The sequence below is a fragment of the Heptranchias perlo genome, chromosome 28, assembly GCF_035084215.1.
Source record: "Heptranchias perlo isolate sHepPer1 chromosome 28, sHepPer1.hap1, whole genome shotgun sequence".
Classification (NCBI taxonomy): Eukaryota; Metazoa; Chordata; class Chondrichthyes; order Hexanchiformes; family Hexanchidae; genus Heptranchias; species Heptranchias perlo.
Window position 1 is genome coordinate 26,827,179 of NC_090352.1, and position 20,341 is coordinate 26,847,519.

Genomic DNA, 20,341 nt, shown 5'->3' on the forward strand with positions numbered 1-20,341 from the left:
CAGAACTATGTTTTCTGACACTTATTCCCATCTGTGATGGATTCCGTTGACCTGAGCTAACAGTGAGCCTGTTGATCTATCAATAATGTCTCCTGAACATATATCGTTTTAATTTTGGAGCCCTAAAGCAGATGACACTAATATAGAGGTGTTCCATTGTTGATGCAAAGATACATAAATATTTATTGATTGCAATGTATGTAATAATTTTAAAAATATTTTTGTGCAAATAAGTGACTGATTTCTGTTGGGGAATGGAATACCTTTCCACTTCAAGAATTCACGGCAAATTTTGCCACCCGTCATCTCCCAACATTCAGACTGTAATTCATAGAATCATACAGCACAGAAGGAGGCCCATCATGCCTGTGCTGGCTCTTTGAAACAGCTATCCAATTGGTCCCACTCCCCTGCTCTTTCCCATAGCCTTGTATTTTTTTCCTTTTCAAGTATATATCCAATTCCCTTTTGAAAGTTACTGTTGAATCTGCTTCCAACACCCTTTCAGGGAGTGAATGCCACATCAAAACAACTCGCTGTGTTTAAAAAAAAAACTCCTAATTTCCCCTCTAGTTCTTTTGCCAATGACCTTAATTAAACTCAGGTTACTGACCCTCCTGCCAGTGAAATAGTTTCTCCTTAGTTACTCTATCAAAACCCTTCATAATTTTGAACACCATTAAAGCTCCATCTCCCCTTAAGCTTTTCTGCTCTAGGGAGAACAATCCAAGCTTCTCTAATCTCTCCACATAACTGAAGTCCCTCATTCCTGGTATCATTCTAGTAAGTCTCCTGTGCACCCTCTCCAAGGCCTTGTCATCCTCCCTAAAGTGTGGTGCCCAGAATTGGACACACTCCAGCTGAGTTCTAACCAGTGGTTTATAAAGGTTTGGCATAACTTCCTTCCTTTTGTACTCAATGCCTCTATTTATAAAGCCTGTGTGCTTTTTAACAGCCTTCTCAACTTATCCTGCCACCTTCAAAGACTTGCATATGTGAACCCCCAGGTCTCTCTGTTCTTGAACCTTCTTTCAAATTGTACCATTTAGTTTATGTTGCCTCCCCTATTAGTTAATTGGGGAGCTGGATGCAGAAAATTAGGGAAAGTCCTGTTCTGTCAGAAATCTGCTAGGTTTTCTTTGTGACGCATTTTCCACTGGGTAGGACCTGTAGCGATAGAAGGACCCAGCTCCGGTAGGTGGGCATTATTTATTTGTGAGTACGTCAGGCCTGCATGCCATTTTTCTGCAATTTTTGGCAGACGGGATACCCGATGTAAAAGTATCCATTTTAAATGAGCAGCCAGAGTTGCTTGGTGATAGTAAACATCTTGGAGGTCATATAAAGAACACAACATTATAAAGGTAAGCATATTTTAGCCATTTTTTAAACCTTTTTTTTCCCCTCTTGACACTTAGGTTCTCATAGATAATGGGGCTGTCAGGTTGTCACCTATCCGATGGGCAAAGTAATGTGCCAGCTATGATTTAACCTGTGGGTTAACTGAAGAGGAATTTTTACCCTAATGTTAATACTGGTCTTTACAATTTGTTCAATAAATAGCTTTCATGTGTGCCGTGCACCTCACTAATGTTTTTATTAGTCATTCAACTACATCATGCTGTCTATACAGTGCTCTATATCTGCTTGATAACGTTAAGTCAAACAAATATTAAAACTAGCCAGTTTGTGAAGACTAACCAATAGTTGGAATGAATATTGGTTCAGTGTAGTTTTTGTCTTCTGTGGATGTCTCAACAAAGTGAAGATTATTGTTGATGCAATTTCTCCATGATTTGAAAATTGGGTCATAAATATAACTGGTGCATATTTTGCGGTTAAGGAAGTAAAATATTATGACATTTGGTGGCAAAGAAAAAGATGCTTGGATGACTTAATGCACACAGTCCAATGCTGATTTGCCCGACAGACAAATGAAAAAATACTGCCAAAAAAGCAAAGCAAAAGCTTTAGACAAAAAAGGCTTCCAGTGTTCTTGGTTCTTTTTAGCTGTGATTGTGATAATTAGTGATGACTACGATTTAAAAAATACCTTGTTTTTAAAAAATTAGCATTTGTTATCTGTGGACTGTAGATGGTAATTAATAAAATGGGCACAGATCTAGATAAATGTATTTATTCACAATCACAGCATCAGTATTTCCTGTTGTCATTCAGAGCTCTGAAATATGGAGGCTATAAAGTATAATTTTTACACTTGGGATCTCAAACACTTGCATCTGGCATGAGATCCAAGCTATTTACTGTCAAGTCCACTTATTGTTACTTTACATTTGTTAGCCAAGTCAGAGATATGGGGCTCAATTTTAAAATCAAATTTTGGGGACGGGAGGGCTGCGAAAATGGTGAAAATCCCGAGCGAGTTCGGAAGCAGGCTCCAACCCACCGACTTCCGGGGTTGCCACAGACGCACCTGTGTGCGTGCGCTTCACGAATCTGGAAGTCCCCCTGGCTTTAGTTAAAGAAGCAAATGTACTTCATTGAGGTACTTAAGGTACTTTAATTCTCTCGTAGTAGATAGATAAAACTATTGTAAACTTACCTGGGCGGCTTTCCCACGGCTTCCGATTCATGTGAAGGGCTGGATCAGGCAAAAACAAGTTAAATTTTTTAAAAATTGCATAAAGTTTAAAAAAAATAAACCTACCTTTCCACCCTGCTCCGATGTCTCCCTCTCCAATGTTTACCTCTCCCTCTCCGATGTCCCTCTCAGCCCCCGATGTCTCCCTCTCCGATCTTCCCTTCTCCTCCCCCCCCCCCCCCCGATCTTTCTCTCTGTTCCAGCGCCGGATGACGTCGCTCTCTCTCTCTTTTTCTTTACCCCCCTCACCCCCCCACCTCGGCGTTGCAGCTCCTGTCGGCAGCCAGCCTGTCAATCAGGCTAGTTGCTGGGCGCGAAACCCGGAAACAACTTTAATCATTATCAATTACATCACGATCGGATCGGAAAAGGTACGTTTTTTTTTTATTCGGGTTTGCCATGCACACCTTCACCACCACCCCCACCATGAGCCCATGAAGTGTGAAGTGCTCGAATATTTTCTCAGAAAATATTTAACGAGAACCATTGAGTTTTTTTTGAGACCCATTGTTTTTAGATCTCCTTGTGTCACAGGACACTTAAGTCAGGAGGTCAAACGACTGGCCACATGATTTGCTTCCTGTCTTTTAGCAAATGCTGCTGTGTTGTTTGGAGAATGGGTGATGCATCTGGTCCCCGCTTGATATCCGGAACTTGATATATGGGGAACTATGGTGTTACTTTGCATATTGATGGACAGCACTAATAATCAGCCACCAGCATTTTGAAGATTTTGGTGACTAGGTCCATTTAGATAGCTGAAAGCACTACATTAGTCTAACATGACAAGAAAATAAAGTATCACAGTAGCCCCTCACCAATAACATGATTCTCCCTTTTTTGTATCAAAAAAAAAGAAATCTGGATTCTAATTTTCGCAGGGATAGGGTAGAATTTGACAATGAAAAGAAAAAGAAATTGCATTTATATAGTGCCTTTCAAAGCGCTTTACAGCTAATGATGAATTTTTGAAGTGTACTCACTGTTACAGCAACGGCATGCATGACAGTATTTGTATCAGATGTTTAAAATGTAGGAACAAGAACAAGCAACTGAGTTCATCCAGGTTGCTTTGTCATCTCAGTCCAACTTTATTATCTTTTTTGTAGCCCCATATCCTTATCTTCCTCATCTTTTTGCTTAATGGTAAATTGATGCTGAATGCTTCAGAATTCTCTATTTACTATACTATGACACTAAGCAGGAAAGAGTTATTCCTTAAGTTGACTTTTTAGCTCCGGGCCCCTTCACTTCCAATTATGTTCCTTGTTCTCATCATTTTTGTACAAAAATACTTCGATGCAACCACATTTTTGAAAATTTGTTTTAAAAAAATAATAGGTTTAATTTTCTATCTTTTCAGCTGAGTAATCTAAACCCTGAAATCATCCTTATTATCCTACTCTGAATTTGTTCCACTGTGCTTTTTTCAGAATGATGACCACCACATCTGGACACACTACTCCCATTTGTGGTTTCACTAATTTTTTTTAAGAGTGTCATATCACTTCTTTGGACAAGTTCTATGGTTCTCCTTTATATTGTGAACATTTTACTTGCCTGTGCAATTGTAATATTACACTGACAGTACTTTGAATGCTTGGAAACTATTTTAATTGGATTTTTTTTTTCTTGCTTTACCTTACTTAACAATCTACCTTATTTAACAACATATCATATTTCTTAACACCAGTACGTGTTACCATACTCTTAATATTAAACTCACCTCCCCAGTTGTTCATTTTCTGCAAGAGTCTTTTATCTGAACATTCTGCTTTTTCAAACTTCTGCATACTTTGGTCTTGTCTATAAACCCAGACATTCAACTTCCAATACTTTTATTTTAAGATCATTTTATTCTCGCTTTTTTTTGTCACCAATTTTTTCTCCTCCCCTTGTCTCTTGAAAGTGATGACACCTTGTTGGAGCATGACTCCCCAGATGTTGGTTACCCTCCCAAGACTTTGCTTTCTGATCCCCAAATCTTTCACTTTAGTTGTAAGTATTCTTGCTAAGTAAGTGCGACCTTGACGTCATTTAACATCAAACTCATAACAATTGTTCATTAATTCTATTTCCTGCTATAAAAAAAAATCAGTCAATTCATTTGCATGATCTGCATTTCATAAACTTGATTTTAGTTTAGAATTATTGTCTTTACTCTTTATAAATAAGCATGAATTGCTTTCTTTATTATAGATTCCAATGTTTCTTCCACTACATAAAATAACAGACTTATGGTTCCCAGAATCGTGCTTATTTTTCGGGTATAACCTCTCAGTGTAATGAACTACAAAAAATTCAGTCACCGGCCCCTACTTTTGCCCTCATTTCCTTAAGCATTCTTGGATGCTGTCCATCCTATTGGTTTATGAATATTGTCACACCAGTTTTTCTAATGACCAATTCATTACTAATTTCCGTTTTTTTCCTCCATGAACTCGGATTAATCTTCTACCCTTCCAATTACTCCAAAAGGCTTACTATTATTTTCCTTAAATGAAAACTTGTAGAAATATTTATAATTTCTGTCATATTGCTTTGCTGTCTTTTTGCCTCCTCTTTAAGGAGCCCTTAAATCTTTCAGATCTGTCTGTGGCTCCCCTGAGACATTTAATCACAACAGTTACATGTAAGACTCCCTTGTTCATGAAACCATATGAAAAGATTCCTCTGCACTGAGATTCTCGTGACAGACATTTTTGTTTAATGTCAAAGGTTGCATTATGGAGAGGCATTCTCATTTATGCTCTCTCTGTGCATAATAATTGCGTGTCTATTAAGAAAAGATACCAACTTCAAAAAAGCACACCGAGAAACAAAACAATATATGGACTCCACAACATAAGCCTGCTCTACACACGTGATGCATGAAGCATCATGATTAGACACTGCCCTATCCACAAGCAACCTCCTGGGAGAGGCAGAAAAATAGATAGAAACCCAAGGACAATTAGGGGATAAAATCTTTATCAAAGAATGTTCATTTTGTTTTTTTCTGACTCTGTTGTTAATGGTACAGTCCTTCCTGTTACCTGCAAGCATTATTATAAGCCAACCTATTCCAAAATCATGCAAATTAATTTGCTGATTTTTTTTCTAAAGCAGCAAAGGGAACCAAAAGATGGTTATGTGTTGGATGTTAAATGACATCAAGGTAGCACACACTTAACAAAATACTTATGACTAAAGTGAAAAATTTGGGGATCAGAAAGCGAAGTCTTGGAGAGTAACCAATATCTGGGGAACCATGCTCCAACAAGGTGCACTTATAATTTGTGACCTTCATTGAGGGTGGGTATTGCAGATCTTGCCAAAATCGGTGTGTTTGGTGCTATTACGTTCCTGCACCTGCTGATTTTAAGAACATAAAAAAACAGCTACAGGCATGAAAAGTAGCTGCGAAAGTAGATCTAGAAAAAACCATGTATAATATATGTAGTAAGCGTAAGCCAATCCAAGCTCAAGAATGGACAGCAGACTCACGTAGAATTACCATTGTGGGACAGTGGTTTTAATCTGGCAGTGCTGTGTCCATTTATCGTTATCATTATCCAATACTGCCTTATGGTATTATGACATCAGAACAGCCACTAATTTTAAACAAAACACCCTCCTATCTCCCGTGTGTGGCTATCTGGGGAAAATTGGATCGGCTAGGGTATAAAGTATGGTTAAATAGCTTGCCACCACTTAATATTTTGAGTCACCTGCGAAAAATGGCCATTTAAGTAAGGTACTGGTGCTGCAGTTGCCACTGGTCCAGTTTTGAACCTATAAATCTAGTTTTCGAGCTGGTTCAATCGATACTGAACACCAACTTTTTCCCCTAACTTCATTGTCTTAAGATGTGTAGGCATTAGTTATTAAGGTTAATTTTCATCAACAGCAAAACAAACATCAGAACTCAAATTTATAACCCTCCTATGTTGCTCCAGCACAATCCTGGCTCTGTCCATATTTAAACTTGTAAAAGGTGACGACCTTTGATATTGTCCCCTAGAAACCATGCCCCAAGCAATGTTGGCACCTTCAGGAGGAGAGGAGAAAAATCACAGAAAAATAAGTATGTCAATCAGACCTTGAAGTTAAGCTTTTCATTCCTAATGTGTCTAAGCATAATATCCATTTGTCTGGAGTGTCCTTGGCAGTAAAGGGCTCCTCTGTTTTGATGAAGTGTCTGCACCTGTGGCCTTTTCATTTGATCTGCCCAGGAGCTGTTTATTACCTTCTACATTTATAACAAATGGAATTTTATATGATGGCAAGATTGTCTCCAAAATAAAAAAAAACTGAGGCAAGAGAATTAGCAGTGGTCTTCATAGACAGGTTCTCTACTGAAATATTTAGTCCGTTTTCACTAGAGATGTTTGAAAAAACTAAATGAAAACCACAATTACGCTTGCCATATATGGTATAAATTGGGACTCTGAAAGATGTATAACAGTATGCAGTCTTTACAGTGACTAAACAGTTTTGCCTTGGCTTGCAAAAAGAAAGGAGGAGAGAAGTGGTTCACTTATCTGTATGTACTGCAAAGGAGAAACTTAAATTTGCTTTGGTTGTCATAAACCATAAAACAATAACTTTCATGTCTATAGCACTCCTTGAAGATGCCTCAAAGTACATTATAGTAAGAAGAGAAAGTAAATCCCAAGCAGGGTGGGAAAAGATCAAAATGGAGAGGATTAGTGTGGGGACTGAAGAGAGAGGTTTTGATTGCAAGAGGGGAGGTGGCACGGCAGAGGGAGGCTCAGAGAGCAGAATGTTGTGGCTAAATGAGAGGCCACCAAATGATGGAGTGAAGGACAAGACGCTTGGTGTTGCAGGATAAGATGATGTGCTTGGGAGGAGCTCATTAATATTGGAGTGAAATGACAGAGGGATTTGAAGGTGAGGATAAAAGTTTTCAACTCAACTCACTGGGGTAGGGAGAGCCAGTATAGCTTGGGAAGAACAAAGTGACAGAAGTGCAGGACTTTGTGTTTTGGATGAATTATAGCTTGTGGAGGATTAAGGCACAGAGGCTGGCTAGGAGAGCATTTGAAAAGTCCAGCATAGGGAGGGAGGGGATGCACAAGAGGTCAGAGTCAGAGGAATGGAGAGTTGAGGGGGCGGTTGTAGGACTAGAGGAAATTACAGAGATAGAGAGGGGCGAAGCTATGAAGGGAATTAAACGCAAATACGAATATTTTAAATTTGAGGCATTGGGGAACCAGGAGCCAGTGTAGGCCAGCGAGGACAGGGGTGGTGGATGAACGGGTCTTTGTACCTGATAGGATACGGGCAGCAATATTTTGGATGAGCTGAAGTTTACGGAAGAAGGCTTCAGAGTTTCACTCTTGTAGTTTAAGTGTTGATGATATTAGATCACTAGCAACAACAACTTGCATTTCTATAGTGCCTTTCTTGTGAAGAACATTCCAAGGTATTTCACAGATAAATGTAAGCAAAATGGATGCTGAGCCAGAAATGGAGCGGTTGGGAGGGGAGGCTGACAGCTTGGTCAAAGAGATGGGTTTTGAGAAGGTTTTTAAAGGAGGGCAAGAAAGTGAAGAAACAAAGATATTTAAGGAGGGAGGGAAGTGGTGCAACAGAAAAGTTTAGGGAGGAAATTCCAGAGAGTAGGACTCGGGCAGCTGAAGGCATTGTTGCCAGTGGTGTGACGAATGGAGGGGAATGCACAAAGGACCATTCAGAGGAACTGAGTGGCGGTTGGGGGGGGGGGGTGGAGGGAGGAGCAAAGCATGAATTTGAACCCCAGCATGTTCTATGTTAATTGATCTCAAGACCGTGGTGGTAGGGGTGCTCCAATTAATCTCAAGACTCTCGGGTTAGGGCGTATGTGTGACTGTCAGGTGAGGAAAAGATCGGAACTAGCTGTGATGCCTCCTGTGTTTCAATAACTTGCAGCATTCGCTTTCAAGGTTCACATGAGTAATGGCCCCTTGAGAGAGATACCAGAAAGCGACCCCTGCACCTAAAACCCAGCAAGGAATTAAAGTCAGGAGAGGAAGGAAGAAAATTGGCAGAAATAAAAACAATACTTGAATGTCACATGAAATGATTCCAGTGTTTTGAATAAAATGAGCTTTCTTTTACATACTGTGATTTAATTAAATTTCATACAATCTGTTGCCTCAAGTTGACCTAATTTATTTCATGTTCTTTTCAATTGATTTGAGTGAAGCTTAAGCCTATTGGAGTGTTGCATATGATTATTAAAATTATTTTTTATACCTCTAGTTGTCTGATGTGCTAAGTAATTTTGTAATAAGTAGGTTTACAGACAAGGCAAGCCAGCTGATGCCTTGATAACTATAATGAACCAAAATGACAGCAATTCCTCAGGGACTGAGTAAATGGCGGTTTGTGTTTGTCAGAAAAGCATTGCCATGTTGAAGAATTTTCTTTTGTTCTAAATATACTGAGGAGGAAGGTTGACATGAGGGTGGCACCTTGTTCTTTCACAAGTGGCGTGATTATTTTATAATGAATAGAGCCAGTCTGGCCCCAGAATTTTGAATTTACTGAAAAAAGAAAAACTAAGTTTATCTCCACACCTTCAGTTCCTCCGTATACTGCACACCGTTTATTAATATTCAACTGGACCATTTTGAAAAACTATTTATATGTGGACAAGAAAAGAAATCTTGGAAAAATCCATGTTAATGCAATTGTATGGAGAAAAATCTAAAATGCTATACTCTTAACAGCACATCATAATAGCCTTAATTATTACCTTGAAGTGTCTCGAATAGCATTTAGATTGCCAAGTTCTGATGTATGCTTTGCATTACAAAAGCATCACAAAGCTTCAGTGTTTTTTAATAGGAGGAAGGGCTTCTTGAGATAGTGAAATTGGCCTCAATAGTTGCTTATATTGCTGCAGACTGAAAATATTACCTGTACAGTTTTTACTGAATTTTTCATCCATCAGTACTCCAGTTTGAACTGCATCATGTAAGTGCAGTGTGTGCATTAGAAGTTGTGATGAAAGCCCAGAATTACGGGTGACAAAGTGCTACAGTAACTGTTGGCATGTTTATCATAATACTGTACAGTGAGTGAAAAGAGTTCCATATGGAGTGCCGAATATTCTCTGATCTGGCTCCATTACTTCTGATTGGTTGTTCACTGGTTCTTCTTTTGATTGGCTATTACCATAGGAATTGTGGCTGAACAATCACAAGTGTTCCATTAATGGACCTACTCAATGAACCTGCCTAATCACTATCTTTCTCTGCAGGCTTCATTTTAAGAAATGGACTTTGGTTGCATTCTTTCCAACTTACAAACTTAAAAAATTCTGCTTTGGAAAAGATACCCTTTTAATATTCTCCTGGCTGGCCTCCCATCTTCCCCCTCCATAAACTTGAGCTCATGCAAAACTCTGCTGCTTGTATCCTAACCTGCACTAAGTCCTGCTCACCCATCACCCCTGTGCTTCCTGACCTACTTTGGCTGCCCGTCCACTAGCGCCTCAAATTTAAAATTCTCATCCTCGTGTTCACCTTCCTTCATGACTTGCCCCTTTCTATCTCTGTAACCTCCTCCAGCCCTACAACCCTCCAAGAACTGCGTTCCTCCAACTCTAGCCTCTTGCGCATCCCCCACTACCGTGCTTTGAGCCGACTGGGCCCTAAACTCTGGAAATCCCTCTCTAAACCTTTCCACATCTCTCTCCTCCATTGACACTCCTTTTAAAACCTATCTCTTTGACCAAGTATTTAGTCACCCCTCCTAATCTCCCTCTTTGGCTCAGTCCATTTCTGTCTGCTTACTCTCCTGTGAGGTGCCTTGGGTCCTTTTCCCACGTTAAAGGTATTATATAAATGCAAGTTGTGGTTGAGGGGGGTTAAGCAGAAGAAGGAAAGTATTTAAGAGGGCATTCTCTTATACTAGTTATGGAATTTTCAGAAACCTGAAAGTAAGTTGTCTCCTTGACCTATGATCTTGGCAATGATATGTGACACGACAAAACAGACAGGACTAGACAGACTAAATGCAGGGAGGATGTTCCCGATGGCTGGGGAGTCCAGAACCAGGGGTCACAGTCTCAGGATACGGGGTATGCCATTTAGAACCGAGATGAGGAGAAATTTCTTCACTCAGAGGGTGGTGGAGGCCAAATCATTACATGTATTCAAGAAGGAGATAGATATATTTCTTAATGCTAAGGGGATCAAGGGATACGGGGAAAAAGCGGGAACAGGGTACTGAGTTAGACGATCAGCTATGATCATTTTGAATGGCGGAGCAGGCCCTAAGGGCTACTCTTGCTCCTATTTTCTATGTTTCTATGACAAGCCTTCAAAACAGGGAAACCTTTTATTTTAAATCATGATGGCAGGTGGGACTGGCTAATCCATTGGGTTGGAACATTCTTTTGAGACCTAGGACTGAATCCACCACAGGATTATAGAGTTTAAATTTCCTCTGTTTAATGCCTTTTAAAGGTGAAGAGTTTGGGAGCCTCAGTCCAGTCATTCGGAAGCTCTAGCTCATGGCCTGCGAATTACACTAAACTACCAGATTTGCACTGAGGCTACAAGGGTGGCTCGTGTGGGAATTTGAAATTCCATCACACTAATGCGACAGGATGGTTAAGGCATACATTTGAAACAGTCTTGGGGGACATTGGGCATGGGGTGGAAAAGGAAGTAGTCATTATCTTGCTTAAGGTACAGTTTAGGCTTGTACTGTGTTGGAGAGGCGGTTTAGCATTGCTTTTCATGTTTGTCAACCTTAACTTAATGTTTATGACGGCATTGTCACTGATAAATCAAAAACCTGATTTGAACGTTCTTCCTTTTTTTAAAATGAGTACGTAAACAGATTGAAAACATATTGCTAAGAAGTTAACTTTTTTTTCTTGAAGTACCCATTTCCTTCAAGCCAAAAAAAATTAACACTTTACATCCAATTTTCATAAGCCAGTAACCATTTCCTTATAAAATCCTGGATTTGTTATTGCTGGCCTGAAAGCTGGGATTTGAACTGACTGACCCAAGTGAAAAGTGTAGCTTTTGAAAGTATGTTTGCAGTGGCAAGGCTGCAAAGTGAAATCCTGCCCAAAAGTCTGAATATTTTTGTGCAAAAGCAAAGAAGTTTCTTCGTGGGAATGAGAGTGCATCTATTAGTAAGGAATGGATATTTAAAAGAGCCATAGTGGAGCCTTGTCATTACAAACATTTCTTCTTTTCCTGCCTGGCGACGCATTGCATTGATGCAATAAGAACCACTTTGCCAGTCCCCGCCAGTTTGTAATTATGAAATAAAAATTAGATATGTCAAAGACAAACTAATCTGCTGCATTAATTATTCAGTGGATAAATGTTTATATACTGGGCCATACACACCAGAAGGGTCTAGATTTTTCTTTTGCTCCCCTCTTCTCAACAATTTTCATTTCTCTCCTTGCCAATTTTTATCTCTTCTCCTTGCCAATTTTTATCTCTTCTCCTACTCCCCCTGTTCTGACTGAACAGGGCAAGCAAATCCAATCCTTACTCCTAGCCATAATATTTTTTATTACACTGCTCATGCACTTGTAGAGTACCTGACTCTGACGAGTGATTGTCACTGTGGTGATCAAAGTATTTCAATCAAAATGAACTAGGTTGAGCTCTTCTGGACACCCAGTAGGCAATTGCACTGCCTGATGTGGAAATGAACCATGCAGATCAGGGCAATCCCAGTTTTGATCCCTGGTTTGTACTTGAATGAGTTTATCTCAATTGGGGCAGAGGTTTAGGCTCTGTAATTGACTCTAGTGCCTCTGTGCTGGGGGGGTGGAGGAAATAATCAACCACTGTTGCCATCTGTGATCCCTGTGCAGTGACCCATTCTTGATAGTGTGCATGAGTGAACATGGGTCCAATCCTGACCTCATCCAATGATGCCCCCTACAATCATCATGTGCTTGACACGGTTACTCATTGACCAGTCTTTGTTGCAGATAAATACCCTCTTCAATGTTTTGGGTCGTGCACATTTCTCAAAAGTCATCAGGATTTCGGAAAGACGGGGTGGTGGGGGGGGGGGGGGGGCGCGGTTGAAACTGACATCAGGTGAGACAGTAGGTGAGTGGGGTTAAAGGAGAGTTGTACTTCTGCGGGACTCAAACGGAAGGAGAGTGGAGATGTCAGAGACACTGAAATGGAGGATAAGAGAGGAAGATTCTATAGGAATTAATTTTGTGGATGTGTACTAATCAAAGTAGGGAGTTCTCCTGGTACCTTGGCCAACATTTCTTCCACAATCAACACCACTAAAAACAGATTATTTGGTCATTACTGCTTGTGAGATATTGCTGTGAACAAAATGGCTGCTTGTTTGCTTTGCAGACAATGAATTTTAAAATCTATTCTGACCATTATATAAGCATTTAAATGAGAGATTATATCCACTGGTTGGTAGATCCGTAACAGGAGACATAAACTTCAAATTCACACTAGAAGGATAAAAGGGGATGTTAGAGGAAATGTTTTTTCACGCAAAGGGTTATTAGAATCTGAAATGCATTAGTATCTGGCTATTAAAGCTGAGCCAATCACTGTTTTGAAAAGGAATTGGACAATCGCTTGAAGAAAAATATTTAAGGATTTGGGGAAAATGCAGGCAAATTAGTTTAGAATAGATGCCTCCAATGCTGAGGTAGCGCTGGCGCAAGCATGATGGGCCAAAAGGCCTCCTATTTTAAAACTTTTTATTCTGTTTGAGATGTATAAATAGATACTCCTAGACAGAAGTCTTTTTTTCAACAAAGTGACTTGAAAATATATTCCTTCTATTCCTGCCCTCTAGTGGTAAGCCAATGTAAACAGCTATATGCTTTGTATGTTGAAGTTTTCAGATTCCAATTTTTTTTTATTACAAACATTGATCTCTCCCACGATGTTACACAAGTCGAGACCAAGTGCAATATTTAGGTCAAGCAATGTTGGAAGGTTGGGGGATAACTGGATCCAGACAAGGGAGGGAGAGAGGGAAAAAGGCCGATGGAAAAGTGGGGGGGACAAGGAAGGAGAGGGAGCAATTGGGGACAGAGAAGGATTGGGTGGCACTGGGCCCAGGCTGATTTTTCTTCAGGGGAAGGGGGAATATGACGGTAGAAAAGCAATGGTGAACGTTTAAAGAAACATTTTATAGTTATCAACGAATATACATTCTATTGAGGAATAAACTCCACGGGAAAAGTGATCCACCCAGGCTAACTAAAGAAGTTAAGGATAGTATTAGATTAAAAGAAGAGGCTTATAATGTTGCCAAGAAGAGTAGTAAGTCTGAGGATTGGGAGAGTTTTAGAAACCTGCGAACGATGACAAAAAAAATGATAAAGTGGGATGGTGTTAGGAGGTACTAGATGATTGTGAGAAGAAAAATCTGGAGTTTTTACCTAGCAGTTAAACGATTGTGACAATCCCATTCTAGTTAAGTGTGGTTTGTGGAGCATTTTGACATGGTTCTGCTGCTCAACAGGACCAGACAGTCCATGATTCTCCAGCATCCACTTGAAGGATTCCTTGTGCACTCTGGGGACAGGTGACAAAGGCTGCCAAAATAACGGCGAGTTTAATGCGCACGCCATTACTAATGAGTAAGTCGTCCAGCAGCTTATGGCGAGGAAGAGATACCCAGTGAATTGTAAATCACCACAAGTTACTGGACAATTTGTGTCGCTTTGCAAAAATGGCAGCTCACCCTCAACCTCCCCATGAGTTTCAACAAATTGCCGCATTGTGCATTAATTGCCAATTAAACTCGCCGGAGAAAGTTAGGGCTAGTACTTAACAGCGTAAGTACCTTTTTAATGACCTTTTTATGTTCCTGCAATACCACTCAACCTCTCTGGTCCAGAAAGGGAATCATTTAAACTGTGGTGTCTCATTTATAGGAACATAGGAACAGGAGTAGGCCATTCAGCCCCTCGTGCCTGCTCCGCCATTTGATAAGATCATGGTTGATCTGTGATCTAACTCCATATACCTGCCTTTGGCCCATATCCCTTAATACTTTTGGTTGCCAAAAAGCTATCTATCTCACATTTAAATTTAGCAATTGAGCAAGTATCAATTGCCGTTTGCGGAAGAGAGTTCCAAACTTCTATCACCCTTTGTGTGTAGAAATGTTTTCTAATCTCACTCCTGAAGGGTCTGGCTCTAATTTTTAGACTGTGCCCCCTACTTCTAGAATCCCCAACCAGCGGAAATAGTTACTCTCTATCCACCCTATCCGTTCCCCTTAATATCTTATAAACTTTGATCAGATCACCCCTTAACCTTTGAAACTCCAGAGAATACAACCCCAGTTTGTGTAATCTCTCCTCGTAACTTAACCCTTGAAGTCCGGGTATCATTCTAGTAAACCTATGCTGCACTCCCTCCAAGGCCAATATGTCCTTCCGAAGGTGCGGTGCCCAGAACTGCTCACAGTACTCCAGGTGCGGTCTAACCAGGGTTTTGTATAGCTGCAGCATAACTTTTGCCCCCTTGTACTCTAGTCCTCTAGATATAAAGGCCAGCATTCCATTAGCCTTCTTGATTATTTTCTGCACTTGTTCATGACACTTCAATGATCTATGTACCTGAACCCCTAAGTCCCTTTGGACATCCACAGTTTTTAACTTTTTACCATTTAGAAAGTACCCTGTTCCATCCTTTTTTGATCCAAAGTGGATGACCTCACATTTGTCTACATTGAATTCCATTTGCCACAATTTTGCCCATTCACCTAATCTATCAATATCGCTTTGTAATTTTATGTTTTCATCTACACTGCTTACAATGCCACCAATCTTTGTGTCATTGGCAAACTTAGATATGAGACTTTCTATGCCTTCATCTAAGTCGTTAATAAATATTGTGAATAATTGAGGCCCCAAGACAGATCCCTGCGGGACTTCACTAGTCACATCCTGCCAATGTGAGTACCTTCCCATTATCCCTACTCTCTGTCGCCTTTCGCTCAGCCAACTTCCTAACCAAGTCCGTACTTCTCCCTCGATTCCATGGGACCTTATCAAATGCCTTCTGGAAGTCCATATAAATAACATCCATTGACATTCCCCTGTCCACTACTTTAGTCACCTCTTCACGACCTACCTTTCACAAATCCATGCTGGCTCTCCCTGATTAACTGAAAATTCTCGAGGTGTTCAGTCACCCTATCCTTAATTATAAACTCCACCAATTTCCCCACAACAGATGTTAGGCTAACTGGTCTATAATTCCCCGGTTTCCCTCTCCTTTCTTAAAAAGCGGAGTGACATGTGCAATTTTCCAATCCAGAGGGACAGTTCCTGAGTCTAGAGAACTTTGAAAGATTATAGTTAGGGCATCTGCAATGCGCTCACCTACTTCCTTTAAAACCCTGGGATGGAAACCATCTGGTCCTGGGGATTTGTTACTCTTTAGTGCTATTATTTTCTTCATTACTGTTGCTTTTCTTATGTTAAATTCATCGAGTCCCTGTCCCCGATTCAATATTAGTTTTCTTGGGATTTCCGGCATGCTATCCTTTTTTTTTTACTCTAAATACTGACGCAAAGTAATTATTCAACATGTCCGCCATTTCCCCATTGTCAATGACAATATCACCGCTTTCAGTTTTTAAGGGGCCAACACTGCTCCTGACCACCCCTCTTTTTCCTAATTATAACTATAAAAGTTCTTTGTATTGGTTTTGATATCCCTTGCAAGTTTCTTTTCATACTCTCTTTTGTAGCTCTTACCATCTGTTTTGTGACCCTTTGTTGATCTTTGTATCTTTCCCATTCGCCAGGATCTGTGCTATTTTTTGCCTTTTTGTATGCCCTTTCCTTACGTCTTATACTGTCCCTTACCTCTTTAGTTGTCCATGGCTGTTTTTTTTGGCAAGTAGAGTTCTTGCCCCTCGGGTATAAATTACAGGTAATAAATTGTTGTTAGAGATTTTTTAAATTTAAAATGAAATTTTTTTCTTACTTTTCCTTTGTCTTTCTTTTTCTCTCTAATCCAATCTTTCTTTCCCTCTCTCTTTATTTTTCTTTCTGTACCTGCTTTGACACTAATTCACCCTATTTCCTTCTCCGTCGTTTCTCTGTTTCTTTCCCAATCCTTAGATCTTATTGGTTAAGGACTGTTAGTCTTGTTGTTCACCAAGGTCCCAGATGCCCCTTTGCCCTGTTGTCAGCTCGCACTTCCAGCAACTTGCAGTGCAAAAAAGTTTTGAGCTAAATGACTGGGCACACCGTGAGATACACCACTCCACCAAAATCTGGGCTGATATCTCCCCGTTCAGGCAGGGCTTGTAAGTGATGAATTCCTCCGGCTACTCACCATGTCTTTCCACCATTGAACCCTCTGGCGCTTTGAAAGATTGTAACAACCCCTTTTCAGTGAAATGTGATTTGCGACAGGGCCATTTAAATGCTGTTCAGCTGCTGAAAGTTCTGTGCTACTGCTTGCCATGTCGGTCGAGAAATTGCTTTGGGGATATCGGTGGTTTTAATTTTTTGTTGGTTTAAGTTGAGGGGAGGGTTTCACAGTTGTTTTGGAGAAGGGTTATAGAAAATAATCAGAATAAATGCCACTTCCAAACAGTGGGGGGAGGAGGGGTGGGGTGAGAGAGTACAGCACTAGTCACATAGCATGAGGGGGAGCACCACTTTACAAAATAGGTCACACAATGGTCCAGTTCTATTAGAATGTTATGGCTACTCACTTGTTTAATGTATAACAGATATATGCGAGTGGATTTTCCCTTGGCTTTGCTCAATGAGTTGGAGGATACACGGCAGGGATAGAGTCATTAGCATGGTCATGGCAAACACTTCGCCATTCCACTAGGAGGACCCCAAAGCCCTTCATTGCCTGAAGACAGAATAAGCCTAAAAAGTCTTCTCCAGTGGGATCATTTAATACAGGCAAGATCTGGGGCCTCAGCCAGCCTCACACGAGCCCTTGGTTGGCGTGAGTTCCATTGGGGCTTTCTAAGGTTGTAAAGAGTAGATTTCTTGGGGTATCCTGAGAAGTCCCCCAGACACATCCCCTTGACAGGGGTGGGGGGAACACCGACAGAAGTTCTGCACATGGATCCCCTCCATCGGAAATGGCAGAACCAAAAACAGAAGGTGGAATCCAGGAGCAACCTGATTTCACCCTATCTTCTGGCCTCCAATCTGGAATTTGCTGGGTTTCTGCCTTGGTCCCAATCATAACCGTGGTCTTTTAACTGGGTCTATAAAAACAGGCATAGAGAAGTTACAGTGGCACCACTGGAAGAAGTGAGAAAGAATAGCAGGCATTACCATTACAGTGTTACCCATTGAATTCAATGTGCCAATTGTCATACTTGTGGCAAACTCAAAAAAAACTCAGATTTTAATGTTACAGATTTATGGACATAATGGAAAATGATTTATGAAGTCGAAACAAAGCTGATCTAGAATTGTTTAGGTTCGTCGCAGTTATAGACTCAGACTCATTTAAACATTTACAATAGCAAGCTCAATTTGTGTTTGTATCTTTTTAAAATCTTACAGGAGGCTGACAGTGGAGAAGAAGAACGCAGATCCCAACCACGTAGGTAAGAGCTGGCACTTCATTTTTAATCTCTGATTTGTGAACTTTTTTTTTGAAAAAAATTACTACAATTTGCTTTAAAAATGTCTTGATACTTTCAGAAATAGAGTAATGCTCATGTAGCAATGCAATTTCAGTACCCTAGATTAATTATTGAATCAGACACGTAGTTCTCACTGTGGCAAGAATCATTGCTAAAATGCCAGTTATTAATGACTTGCACCTTATCCAGAAGATATCTCCAAAGTACTGAATAGCACTAAAGCACAGTAATCATTTTAAAAAGGTAAATATTTTGTGACAAGAATTAGACCTTTTTAACTCTTAGCTTTAAGTACCAGGGGATCCCAAGTCCATTGAGCTATAAACAACAACTTGTATTTATAGTGCCTTTAACATTGAAACATGCTTAAGATAAATATGTATATATATCTCGAGGCTATATGTAAGCAGGTTACTTGTGATATCAGAATTGTAAGACATGAGTGCAAAATGAATGAGACTAGAGGTGGATGATTTTTTTCTCTCCCTATGGTAGTCAGTGTGTAATAGATTGTAGGCAAAAGTAGTTGATTTTTATCAATTAATTTTCTGTTAAGAGTTTAAGAACACTGTGTAGTGTCCCACCCATGATAGACATATCACAAAAAAAGCAGTTATTATATCATATCAATCTTTACTGCATCATTTTAACCAATTATTTTAAAGGTTATTTTGTTTTATCTTAATCTTCGCACCACATTTGGCATGTGAAAAAATAGAAATGTCAAACATTGACAAGGAGGAGAGCAGACTTACAACAGGAGGAGGAGTTGTTACTAGGGCGTAACATGGTACCAGTGGCTTTAACACATGACCAAACTGACTCTGCTCTTCAGTTTGCAGTCCACTACCACCAGGTGGTGTCCAAATACATGCAGTTTGTTGTGGAAGGAGAAAAAAGCCACGATGATGCTTTACCCTGTGAAAGCGATGCGCTGCTGACTACCGGCAAGGACCATTCATTCTTTTGGCGGCTTCTCTGGCAGTTAACACCATGATCATAGGCATCATGACTGACTTCTCAATGCTAGATGTACTGGACAACATTGCTGTCAATTCTGCCCCAAACACAATTATCTATGTGCAGCCCGTTGGCACCATCATAGAAGGCATGAAGCTGATTCTGGTGGAGCAGTTAGCCAAGCAACTGGGGCTCAAATATTGGCGAAATGGTTGATGATTAGAGTGCAGCATGTCATATTACTCTGTTGTAGATAGGTGAGGAAATATGATGGGGTCAATTTTAAGTCCCGGGCATGAACGTGGCCTAGTGAGCAGGCCAGCCTTTCCGGGGTCAGCCACCTTTAACAGCTGGGCCTCATTAGCAGGCCGCTGGCCGACTTACCGAACAAATGTCAGCGGGCCACGGCTGCCGTTAAAATCAGGCGGCAGGAGGCTGCCACCGAGAACTAGAGGAAACAGGCCCTGGCACTAAGGTAAATGATCAGGAGGGGGGTTTGACAGGCATTGCAGCCGGGGGAGGTGGGGGGGGGGATGCTGTCGGAAGCCCAGAGGCTCGAGGTTTCCTTGTGGGGTCCAGAGGAGCACACATGATCCTCCTGACCCACAAGGAAACTTAAAAATGTTTTTAAAACTTATCTGTCTGGGCCTCTTCTGGCCCTAATCCACTTCTCGACAGCTTTGGATTGTTAGGGAAGCAACCACTACTCCCCCTGCTCAAGCCTCAGGTTAATATTGCATTCGGGCCTCGATGACAACATCGGAACCCGATCTGCAAATTTTATAGAAGGACCCTGCTGGCTTTAGGCGGCTGTTCTTGTTGCCTGAAATTTAAAATTGCAGTTGGCCAGATTGGGGTGATAAGCTAGTGGATAAGTCTGCTGCCCTATTTTAATTGCCCCCTGTTCAGTTTCTGCCAAGAGGAAGGTTAAAATTCCTCTCGATATGTCTAAGGATGGGGGTGAAGAAATAGATACATTTGTATGCAGGTTAAAGTGGGAAACAGAAATTCGGAGGCATAGAGTCGCTGTTCTGGTGAAGGGGTTCCTTGCAACAGGGTTTCTCTTCTCTAGTTCTGCTTGAAACATAAAGGATGATCACTAGTGCTTATAAAACAGTGTATCTTCTAATTTACTATGAAAAATGCCACAGGCGATTCACTAATGTAATA

The 20,341-nt window shown here is 40.6% G+C and overlaps 1 protein-coding gene across 1 annotated transcript in view; it reads left to right on the forward strand.

The window, feature by feature from the left end:
- ssh2a (slingshot protein phosphatase 2a) overlaps positions 1–20,341 on the forward strand; it is a 140,617-nt gene that overhangs the window by 26,731 nt on the left and 93,545 nt on the right. The window contains exon 2 of the mRNA XM_068008262.1: positions 18,129–18,172. Within this exon, the coding sequence (XP_067864363.1) occupies positions 18,129–18,172 (44 nt within the window). The remainder of the gene's footprint in view (positions 1–18,128; positions 18,173–20,341) is intronic.